General features: G+C 49.8%; 1 protein-coding gene across 1 annotated transcript in view; it reads left to right on the top strand.

Moving 5' to 3' along the window:
- Window positions 1–12,086, top strand: part of TMEM178B (transmembrane protein 178B) — a 318,298-nt gene that overhangs the window by 90,943 nt on the left and 215,269 nt on the right. Inside the window, 1 exon segment of the mRNA XM_033099100.1 lies at window positions 10,845–10,958. Within this exon segment, the coding sequence (XP_032954991.1) occupies window positions 10,845–10,958 (114 nt within the window).

The following is a 12,086-nucleotide window of genomic DNA, read 5'->3' as shown; positions in this document are numbered from 1 at the left end:
GTATTAAGAAAAAACAACCCTAAAAACAATCTGTTTGGGCTTTCTACTTCCTTTGTGTGATCTTTAGTTTCCATTCAGTTTTTAGCTAAGGCATACACAGATTGAAGAGTAAAATAATTAATTATCTGGGTTTGGTTTCTTACATACAACCCAGTTTCCCCCAATCTTTCCTCTCTCTCTCTCTTCCTCTGAATTAACTGGTAAAAAAGAAAATCAGCATTATATAACTCCTTTTTTCAAATGAAAAGTAGAAAACGCAGTACTCTGGATTTGTTTTATTTTTTCCTAGCTGAAACCAAGCATTCAGTCAGCTATTGGAAAACATCTGGGCAGCTGTCTGCGTTCTGTCATGTTTATCTGTTCAGCCTATAGAAAATGGCTGGCCTTGGCCTTATGGAGAGACCCTCAATTGAAAACACTATCTCAAGTGTTTGTGCCCGCTGCCATCTTGAACCCCGTATGTGAGCGGCAGTGACAGACAAAGGTAGTGCCATCTTTGCCTTGGCATCTGCAGTTCTGGTGACTTATGAACAATCATCTCCCTGTCCTCTGAAGGAGCAGGAATGAAGAATTTCTGACTCTGTTTATCTTCTCGCTGTCCCTCCCTTTTAGGACAGACAATTGTCTCATGCTGGATTCTTAATTTAAAGAACAAGGATGCTTCCCGCTGGCCTGAGAGCCGGGGATTCTTATCAACAGTGACATTAAAAAAGTGCCAGACTGGCCTCCTCCCTCTTTCCTTCCCATTCTTCATCACTCCTGCCTGTTTCCATCACTGTCTCCCCGTCTCAAGATCTGTCTCCACTTCCTGGGTCCCTAGAGAGAAAGCATGAGCTCATTGTTTTCCAGTGAAAACCCAGATTTGGTCTCCTTCTCGCCTCGTTTGTCTGTCAGAGCCTGGAGATTGATGATGCCTCCTCCAGCTGAAACTGTGCCTGGCGGAGCCACAGACTCTTGCAGTGGGTGTCTGTGTAGTGGGGCAGGAGGGGGCCACGGTGAGGGCGGTGGCAGGTCAGGGCTCAGAACTTTCTAGAAGGTAGTTGGACATGTGATGGGAATAAGGCAGCAGATTATTTACGACACCCCAAATGGTCATTTAAACCCGTACCTCACCATCTCATTCTTTCTCAAACAGTCTGTTTCAAGCTGGGAAATACACAAGCAAATTGGGGAAAAGGTAGCCAAACCCTTACAGGAAAGGTGGGCGGAGTGGGGAAGCATGCGTACACCTCATTCTTTAGGTCCTTTTTTCTGAGGAAGTTACTATGTAAGGACATTTAAAAGTGTCTTGTTTGAAACATGCTAAAGGACTCTGAAAAGGGGACAAGGCATTCGGAATCCAGGAATGAGGAAATTAGCGTACAAAGTTCATAAGTCCCACAAACGATGAAGTGTCCCCTAGCACAGAAGATTACTAGATGCTGCAATAATGCGTCAAGGGAGAATCAATCACTTGAGGAAATAATGGAAGAACTCTGGTCGTGAGAGTCAGAGGAGCGCGAGCCGTGCTTTGGGGGGTAACTGGGGAAAGTCAACATCGGTTATAATGAGGGTGCGTGGTGCTCAACCCGCGATGAGGCCTCAATTGTATTTCTTACTTGGAGCACTGACCACAGATGATACCCAAGGACAGGGAGGAACATGGGAGGTGCTTTGTCCTGTTTTCGAGGGGAGACCTGATGGTTGGAGGGAGCTGTGGCATCCAGGTTCTGTGAGCCTGGAGGTAGGGGAGGGGTGTCCGGAGTTTTGATGGAGGAGACCCTTGGGATTCTGAACACGGACGAGCAGCCTGGCAAGAGGGAGCTCTGGAAAGCTGTCCACAGGGCTTCTGAACTGGGTGGAGGGTGAGCGCTCAGCAAGGAGGCTGTGATGCTGAGACACCGAACGAGCCATGCCAGGCTGACCTTGTTCCCGTTTTGGGTATGGTTCCTACATGGGTTGTTGGCGTGAACAGTGCAGGCAGGTGGATGAGGTGGGGAAGTGGGCCTGGGGCTGACAGATCAGGGAGGAGAATTCGCAGCATGCTGAGCGGACCCACCCAAAGAGCTCTCCCTCAGTGGTTTGATTTCTGGTCACAAGGGAGTGTGTGTGTGTGTGTGTGTGTGTGCGCGCGTGCGCAGAGTTCTCCTTTGGACGCTGTTGAGGGGTTTTAGTCATGACCTGGAGGAGAATCAGGATGGCCGCTGAGGGAGTGCATGGGACGGTTGCTAATTTGTGGAATGACAGGATCACAGTCTATGGGGGTTGGAACAAATAGGAGATCCTGCAGGAGGCAACAAACCAAAATACAAAACAACAACCATAAAACAAAAGACAGCTGCCTGAGCACGTGGTAGCGTCAGAGCTTCACTGGAGGGAAATACTCAGGGCGTTGTCGCCTCTGTGTGACCAGGCTGTGCCCACAGACAGGTGAGCTCGTGGTCCTGCGGGCTTCACAGGCCTGACTGTATGAGGGAACCCTTGTGGTCATTGTCGCACTGGGAGAGATTGTGACACTTAGTGTGAAGCTGGAGGGGGTGACCAGTGTTGTGCCGGGTTTTGTGACTGTGGGTGTGGAACCTGGAAGTGTTCAGGTTCCTGGAAGGAAAGGAGAGAGGCGAGGGGTGTGTGTGAGTACTGTCTTGAAATATTTATGGGCTGTGACACAGGAGGGAGCGGGAGGTGTGTCCCAGAGGCACACCTGATACGTGCGTGACGTGAGCGTTCATCGAATGTTTACCACGGAGCACGTTTTCCTTGGGTTATCTCACCTATTCCTCAGCAGTCTTATGAGGTGAGTACTGTTATCTGCATTTTGCAGATGACGCAATGAGGCTCGGAGGAGAGGTTGAGTAACCTGCCCAAGGGCTCCTGCTGGTAAGTGGCCTGTCCTGGGCTGGGGACAGGGATGTGGCAGTGACTCTTAGTCAGATGCAGGGGCAGTAGACACTCTCAGCTGTGCTCCAGTGCCACAGGGCGCCATCCTCGCTCCTGCTCACTAGGCGGGCGATGGAAACAAACCTTCTGTCTTCCTCTGATAAGAGCAGCACAGCCTAGATTCTGGAAATCCCTACAGATGGAAGAGTTTTGCTTTATTTGTTGCAGATAGAAAACCTTGGAGGGTCTCTGTCTTTGTGAAGAGCTTGATTTTTTTCCCCGATTTCTCTTCACAAGTGCGGTGTAGTGTGGGACTCGGGAGCGTGTTAGGTCTATCTCTAGCCTCTTGGAGCCTCTACGTCCTCATCTGTGAAATGGGCATAGTAACAGGACCAAACTTTTAGGATTAAGTGAGATAATACGTAATAAAGTACTTTGTACGGTACCTAACACTTCGAAAGCATTCAGTGAGCATAAGCTGTTATTAAAATGAAGAACGATACTCAAAGCACCGTTTTGGTCATCGGGAGTACAAAGATGGAAAACACAGGCTCCCGTATCTCAAAGCTTCTACTGCTGAGATGTGATTAATCTACAAACAGCTGTGTGACAGTAGCCGGCAGAGGTGTTTGGGGATGGGACGAGGGGTCAGAAATGTGGTGGTGGGGTGGGTGAGTTCCTAAGAATGAAATTCTATGTCTGTGAATCAGGAGGGCCGCCCGAACACAAACATGCTGTAACATCCAGTGGAAAGAAATTAAATATTTAGGATTCCGTCTATGCACTGCACACCAAACAACATTAAAAGGCCTTGCTGAAACCACAAGCACCGGAAAACAAAGCATACAAAATGGGGAAGCATTTGAAAGCATTAAAAATAAAAACGTAGGTAACACTTTTCCTCAGTACGAAGAAAATAAAACATTCTTTCTGGCTGGGCCCGCAGCAGCTATAAGCCTTGCAAATCCTTTGGCTCAAAGCAGCTGGAAGGAGCAGAAGGTGCTAAAGAGGAGAGGTTGGGGGGAGGCAGGGTGGGGAGGATTCTTGAAATAAGCTTTTATGAAGCGTTGCTTCTTAAATAGCAAGAGCTCTCGTCAACATTGCTGGTCGTTGGTGTGCCCTCCCTGTTCCTGTCCCTGTCCTGCCCCACTTGGGGACAGAAGTTTGGTGGAGGGGTTGTGAGAACCCCCGGCCCTATCTGCCCTCCTTGAACCCCTGGAACGTTCCTGGTTTCCTTCCTGCCTCTTTGCATCAGGCACATGGTTTTGCTTCTAATGTCCAAACTTGAACCCCCTGAATTCCTGTCTTCCTTTGCCCCTGTTCTTTAGGCCAGTTAAAGAATTCAAGATTAATAATGTGAAGAAATCTGATAACTGGCTTTCCCAATTTGCTAAAAAGAAAGTCTCCCTACTTCCTCTTTCTGCTAAGATGTAATTTTAGCTTTTTTCTTTTCTTGAGAAAAAGCCCTTTAAAGAGGAGACAAAGTCCAAGATGTAAAGCTTTAACTGGTTTCATCTCTTTAAAAAAAAAATGTTGCTTTGCAATTTTTTTTCTATGTTCTTCGGCTTTCTGCTTAATCTCTCCATTTATTAAGCACAGAGCACAGGCCTCAGGCTAGAAAGATGACTAAGAACTGTCAGCCCAATGGGCGAGACAGACGTCAGGGTGAGGTGACCACAGCAACGCCGTGGCTGGCTGAGGCCAGGGCCAGCCAGTGGGACAGACCCAGGCGTCCGAGCTTTTGCCGTTGGCACTGTGGGAAGAGCAGCTGCAGACAAGACGGGAGGACGCCCCTCCCTCCCTCCCTTTATTTCTTCGTTCACCGATGGAAGTATCGAGATCTATCCACGTACAAAGCACCGTCGCTGCAAAATAGTCCTTGTTCCCAGTAAATCTTCAGCCACGCAGTGAGTCATCACAGCCGTGGTGTCTGAAACCCCGAGCTCACACCAGAAGACACTGGCTTTTCTTCCCGCTGCCACGTGGCTCTAGGCAGAGCCCTCATCTGTCTAAACGCTCTCCTTCTTCAGTCAAACAGGGCTGTTACTACAATATTTACCTCCCGGGGCTGTTGTGAGGATGACATGGGATAAACTATGAGTGTCCCGCTCAGTGGGACAGTCAGTGGGACAGACCCAGGTGTCTGAGCTTTTGCTGTTGGTACTGTGGGAAGAGCAGCCGCAGGGAGGCATTGCCAGGAGCTTCGGGATGGAGGGAACGTGCGACTCTCAGAAGTGGGCCAGTCATCCATCCCTGTGTCTCTAGGATGCTCGAGTATCAAGAGAAGAAAAGAACACGGAGGGTGTGGAGCAGCTGAGAAAGAAAAGGAGGAGGCTCCTGAGGCCCACGGGCCCATGTCACCCTTCATAGTCACCTCAGGATTAAGCTGGACCAGTTCCTTTTACTTATTACCGTCCGCTATGTTTTCACATGTGTAAACCATGTTCTCTCTTGTGTAATCCTTCGTAGCTGAATTTTTTGAGGAACCTCCATATTGTTTTCCATAGTGGCTGCACCGGTCACTCCACTTTTAAAGTGAGGGGTGGAGGGGGTTCCCATGTTCTGATTCTTCCTCTGGCCCGCTCTGCTCCGCCCCAGGAATCGGTGTGGGTTTGGCTTTGGAGGACACCCTCCACCTCCCTCTTGCACTGTCTGGACCCTGCCTGCCCTTCTCTTTTCCCCAGGGGCCCTCTGCCCCTGACGGTCCCTTTGGTCTAGAGGAAGGGGATTGCAGAGTCTCACTTACACTGAGGTATCGGTGACCTTGCTACCCCTTCAGACTTACTTAAAAGAGCTTTAAAAATGGGTGCCAAAGAGAACAATATCTGACCTGAAGGAATGACTCACTAATGGAAGCATTTAAAGGACCACAGCACCTGTGTAGGGAAGAGGATTTTATAATAGATGGCGTGGGCGTGGGTCCCAGCGCTGCCTCTGAAACCATCTGCTTGGGAAGGTTCCTCCTTAATACACATGACTCTAGAGTAATGGACTCCTCGCACCCGTACTTAGGAAACCATTGTTACTGATAGCTGACGCCCGTGAGAGGAAACCGCCTGCTGGTATTGTTGTAAGTGTGTCAGAATCCAGACCGTAGCGTTTGTGCGACATCACTGCCACTCCCCGTCTGTCTCTGTCTCATTGTCTGTGCAGTGTCTATCTGAGCTCATGTTCTTCCAGCCTCTGGGATTACTGTGTGTGAAAATGTATGCTGTGTCGACATAGATGTATGTCTGTAGCATGACGTAAACATGGGTTGCTAACATTTTTTCTGAATTCCTGTGATCTTGCCCGCTTTGAGAAAGTAGTCTTTGGGCAGCAATCGATAATAACTAATATTTATTGAGCACTTACTGTGTGCAGGGTCCATACTTAGTACTTGATTGAGTTGTCAGGGTCTTAAAAGATCTGAAACAGAAAAAGGACGGGAAGAGTCTCTGCTTATTTCTTGTTTCTGGGTCTCCCTTTGCCACTGAAGACCGTGGAAGTGGAGGTGGAGGGGAGGAGGAACGTGCTAGCACTGGACAAAGGGAGAGCTGGACGAGGTGGTTAGGGACCCATGAGAGGAAGAAGAAAGAGAAAGGAGGGGGGTGGGCTGGATGCCTGTGTTTGCCCCTTGGATCCACTTCCTGCCTTGCATCTCCTCTCTGCTCCTGGAGGCTGGCCCTCCCTCTGGCTTCCAGGTGCAGGGGGGATCTGGCAGAGATGAAGGTGAGAGGAGGGAGACGTTGGGTGTATGTGCCCTGCCACCTCTCCACAGGTTGGCGGTGACCCCCTGCCAATGGCCACGTCACCTCTCCATACGGCCACCCTCTCCAGGTTCAGGTGACAGCTCCGGGTTATGCCAACTCCTTCTGTTGCCAGCTCCCCCTCTCTTTCCCCCGGTCCCTGTACCACCTTCTGCTGGTCTCTTTACACCCAGTGCTCAACTTTGTAAATTGTCCCTTTTTGAAACTTTTCCTCAGTTACTCCTTCGGGTATTCTGTCCGTCTGGGACCCTGACATACAGATAGAGTCACCAGCTCAGAAGGCTGAGTATGGCTGAAGGTGTAAAGCGTCCCTTACCCTCAGTCATTCCCCCTCCTCCCAAGGCTTCTTGAGGGGAAAGCTCACTCTGGGCTGGGATGCTCGAGTCGGGAAAGACAGGTTTGGTCTTCTTCCCAGGTAAGGCCTTGGGCTGCACCGCTGCCCTCCAGGTGCCCCTTCTGCACCGTTTGCAGCAGGAAAACCTGTTTATATTGGGAAACCCACACTCTGGGCACACGGGTTTGGTGCCCAGATGGTGCCTGTATTTACAAAAGCCCAGCACACTGACAGGACCTGCCGACACATGGGTAAACATTTTGACTTTCTTCTCAGGCAATATTTGAGTCTTTCAAATGTAATCGCTATCAAGGCAGGATACCTGCATCCCTGAGGCAAAGCAAATAGTGAGACCTCCACTGGGGCTGGGCTGTGGCTTAGGCTCCATTAGGCTGCCTGGCCTGCCCCCTTCCCCCCAGGTGCGTGTCTGTTTGTCACCTCCTTGCTCTTGCCGCCGAGTGTCCAGTGGCCGGGTGGACTGGGGATGAGGGAAGCTAAGGGAACTGGCTGCAGCCCGCCTGGGACTTGGGCCCATTGGTTGAGTTTGTTTTGAGGCTGAGATAACCTGATCTTAGCCGAGAAGTCGGGGACTTTTCTCAGACATGAGTGATGGGCACCAGTCTGGCCGTTACCGGTGGGATCTTGTTCGGGTCTCTGAAGCTGCGTCCAGCAGTATTTTGTTTGATCTTGACGTTACTGAGTGGGGGGCAGCTTCTAGTTTGAATGATGCTTTTGAGCAAATGAGACTGAGGCAGCCCCTCTGGCAGGCATGCCCCCACGCCTGGGGGCCAGCTTGGCAAGCAGAGCAGTAGCTGGATTTCAGGACCCAGGCATCCCTGGGAGCGTCCTTGTGCAGGACACAAACTGCTCAGCAGCACGTGTCCAAGGTGGCTGCTAATAGTATTCTTGTTACAATCCTCTGTCCTTTTTTGTCTCTCTTTTCTTCTTCTTTTTTTATTTTTGAAATCAAAGATTTCCCTGTCCACCCCTTGGATTGCATTTACAAGGTGCAGTGAGGGCTGTTCTGTACGTATGCCATTCCTTCTACCTCGCTGTGATGGATACACCTCTCCTGGCATCGTCCGGATAGGGGAGAAGTGTTTGCTGTAGACTCACAGAGTTCTGGAACAGTCCCATCCTTTCATTGAGTACATTCTCATTTGCCTCCGTGATTTCAGTCCCTGGCACATGATCGAAGCAGTTGGACCCCTTGCCCGCGGTGGCTTACAAAGGATGCCTCATATTATTCATTCCTTCCTTCAAAGCACATGTTATTGGTGCTCACTCCGTGCTGGGAACCAGGGAGATAAAGATGAATGGATAAGACAAGTCCCTGCCCTTGAGAAACTCATAATCTAGTGGGTGAGTGAGGCGTGTAAACAGATAAATCACAGCCCATTGCTGTGCTTGCCGCAGCAGGACAAGCGTGCTGGGGGGAGGAGAGCGGGGCCGGGCGAACGCCTGCTGCTGGGTGCTGGGGATGGCAGGGAGGCTTTGGTGAGGAGCTGCCATTGGGCGTCCTCTTAGGACAAGCAGATGTGCTTCATGCGAAGAAAGGCAGGGAAGGCAGTCGTGAACAGACATGAGAGCAGGGCGAGGTGGGAAAAGCCACCTGGCTGGAGCCTAGGGGGTGTGATGGCTGAGGGCAGGAGGCAGCTGGCGTGGGGTAGCCTGTGTGTAAGACAGACCACATTTGCCTTTCTGGAACATACTCCAAGCAGCAGTGAGGAGAGCAGCCACGTGGAGGGAGACTCCCATCAGACAATTCTGGGTTCTCATCCTGTCACTGCCACTTACTTGGGCAAGTCGCTTCATCTCCTTGAGCCTCCATTTTGTTATTTGCAAACTAGGGGTGACGATCATCATAGCACCTACCCGATTGGTCGTATAAAGGATTAGCTAGGACAATATCCGTAACAGAGTTCCTGCTAGTGGGGTACGTGCTGGACACGAGTGGGGTCCTGTGTGTTGGACGTTGGCTCCTCAGCCTTCAGGGAGGCTGGGCTGAGCCTGGGCAGCCGTGTCTGTCTGTTTGTCCCGGGTTCCGTACACATGTCTGTGTGCTCCATAACATGAGGGGACTTGGAAACCTCTGGTCTCCGAAGCCCTTGACAAGGCTCTCCTACCTAGTAAGTCCTCTGCAAACATGGCTGTCTTTTGAGGTCGGTCGTTGTATTCGTACAACTACTATAGAGAAAGGGAGTGAGGGCAGAGAGGAGAGGCTGGGTACCAGGGACATTTCTGGGGTAGAATTTGGGGAGAGTTGGATGTCAGGGGGGAGGCGCCCCACTAGAGAGGGGATGAGTATGGGGTTTATGGTGGTGTAGGCTCATGTTCTCAATGGAAACTGGAGTGTGTGGGTTTGAGGTGTCAGTGTGTGTTGAGGACATGGAGGCTTTTGGTTGACTACTTTTTCCAGAAGTAGTTAGGGAATTAGGTTAGGGAAGAAAGAAGACAGGGTGGGATGTGTTCAGGGACACGCTGGGGGCATGCAAGAGACTCAGGACCTTCGTAGGCTAAGGGGACAAAGGCAGAGGAGTTGAAAAATTAAAGACAAAAGGAAAAGAGTACGTTATACTTTCCCCAAACTTTGCCTCTTCGCACAGCATGTGTCCCATTTGAGGGGTGCCTGCCGGTAACTGGCATTGGACAGTTGTCCAGATGTGATCTCCAGTAAGGCACTGGTGTCAGGAGAGGTGCTGTCTAAATTACTGTACTCCACCAATTGCCAGGTTCCCTGCTGACAGTAAGCCAGGGGGTCCAACAATTCAGTCAGGTGCCACCACTTATAAATTGAAAATCAGTGGAGTGCAAAATGGATTACCATCAAAATCCATTCAAGTGCAAAACCAAATTTTAACACCCCCCCCTGAGCTTTGGAAATCACTCCTTTCCTGATTCTGCACAATGCCCTGACACTGACTTTTAATATCCCCCAGATAAGCAAGCGTCAATAGAAATGCCTGCAGGGACCAAAAATGACAAGGCCAGAACTCCTAATCATGCCTTCCTGTGGGAATTTGCAAACATGGTGGATTTATGAATTAATACATTGGCGATTCCATTAGACTCTTGAAGGCAGCGCTTCTCACACTTAAGTGTGCAACAGAATCACCTGGAAGACTTACTGAACTTGAGATTGCAGGCTCGACCTCCGCGTTTCTGATTCAGTAGGTCTTGAGGTTAGACCTGGGCAATTGTATTTCTAGCAGGTTCACAGGAACCTCGTTCACAGGTTCTCTAGAACCGCACTCCGCGAACCTTTGCTCTAAGATCTAGGACTACTTCGGTAATTTGATTAACAAAGCATGCATTGATTAAGAACAACTCGTCGCTAAAGTTCCCGTTGGACCAGGTGTGGAGTATGGGAAGGGGCTCCTCTCCCCGAGAGGAGACTGGTTCCAAGAGACACAGCTTGATCTGAGAGCTTTGTGTGCAGAGGTGGGGTTGGAGGGATGGGTTAGCGCAGCATGCCACAAGACAGCCTGTGCTACAAGCACCAATGTCGTCATTAAGGCTGCAGCCTGCTCTATGTTCTGTGGGTACAAACCCGTTCATGTCTTTCCATGTCAAACTTCCTCCCTTGACTTGAACGTTGACTTTCTTAAGATTAAACAAACATAGGGACTGCCTTCTTAGCAAGCGGCTCTCAGCCTCAGCTGTGGCCCTCCCCACCTCTGAATGATCCCAGAGATGTGTTTTTCCATCTTAAACGACGGTGTTTGATTTTAGTGCTACTGCCCGCTCTTTTGAAGTCAAAGGTACTGCCCTATATAAACTGTAGGTGTCACCAGGCTCGATATAAAACCAGTCCCTTTTCCCAGGACAGAAAAATGGATCACAGAGACTGCCCCACGCGTGGTTGCTGCCTCATTAATATTTGGTTTCCTGTCCCTCTTTGCCAGGAGAAATCGAACGGTGCACGTACATCAAATACCACTACTCCTCCGCCACCATCCCCAGGAACCTCACTTTCAACATCACGAAGACCATACGTCAGGATGAGTGGCACGCCCTGCGTAAGTACACTTGACTTTCTTTCTTTGGCTCTGAACTTCGGAAGGCACAGGGGTTTGGGTGCCCGTCAGCCGCTTGGTCTGGATAGATGGATGGATGCTCTTCTTTTTGAGACCTGTGGACCATCTGGGGACATGGCAGGCGTTCCTTAAAGTGTCAGTATCTGGGGGTCAGAATTGCCTCAGTTAGTTTTGATCGCATTATAGATTTGAGGAGTTTGCTTCTCAAATGAAAACAAACCAACAAAAAACTACCAGACAATGACCAGTGATCTTCCTTCGCTACCCTAGTTGGCACAGGTAGATATCACCTACCTGACCGAACCAACTCCTGCGATTTCACTCCAGCGCGTCTCCAAGTTGCTTGGAGTATTATTGTGGCAACCTGTTAATCCCTCGTGTCACCCTTTGTACAGGGTGAGACCGGCTGGTGGCTGGAGGCTGCACCGTAATGGGAATTTGCCTCTGGGTGGGGATACGACGGGGTAGGGTCTGGTCCTTAAATTCCCAGTTTCTGTTTCCCCCAGAATGATAGGCTTTGGGACCCTGGTTCACATGCAGTTACTCAGCAAAGAGCAGAATATCGGCTTCCGTCGGTTGGGGAAGGTCTTGGTCAGGGATCCTCAGAGACTTCAGTTATGATGGGAGGGGGATGTGTTGAGCAAACGGTTAGCTATTTTTACTCCTCTGCTCCATCGGGTGTCAACCTGCTTGTCTAGGTCAGGGAAGCTCACCTGCACGCAAACACATTCTTCCTCTTAGTAAGCTCCAGGCTGCCTCTGTTCCATTTGTCATTTCTCTCCTCTTCTGGCTTTTTTCACATGTCTCAAGGTTAAGATTCAGTTTATTGATATGTGAAGGAGGGTGTTTTATTGTTTCTTGATAAAAAGGATGGTAAACTTTGAAGAAGGCTGAACACATCTTCTCTTTATTGTTACGTAGTTATCTTCTGCTTGCCTGGGGCCTACAGGATGTCTTCCACTTTTTGGTTTGGCTTTAATCTAACAGCCGCAGCTTGGTGTAGTGGGGGGGGCGTGAGAGAGACAAGTAAAATTAAACAAAACAGAGCGATAATTCGTTGGTTTCAGGAAAAAGACTGTGGCTGGGGGTCTGGATGATTGCTACTAAATG

This window comes from Rhinolophus ferrumequinum, chromosome 26 (assembly GCF_004115265.2).
Source record: "Rhinolophus ferrumequinum isolate MPI-CBG mRhiFer1 chromosome 26, mRhiFer1_v1.p, whole genome shotgun sequence".
NCBI classification, from domain to species: Eukaryota; Metazoa; Chordata; class Mammalia; order Chiroptera; family Rhinolophidae; genus Rhinolophus; species Rhinolophus ferrumequinum.
This window is presented reverse-complemented; position numbering and strand designations above follow the sequence as displayed.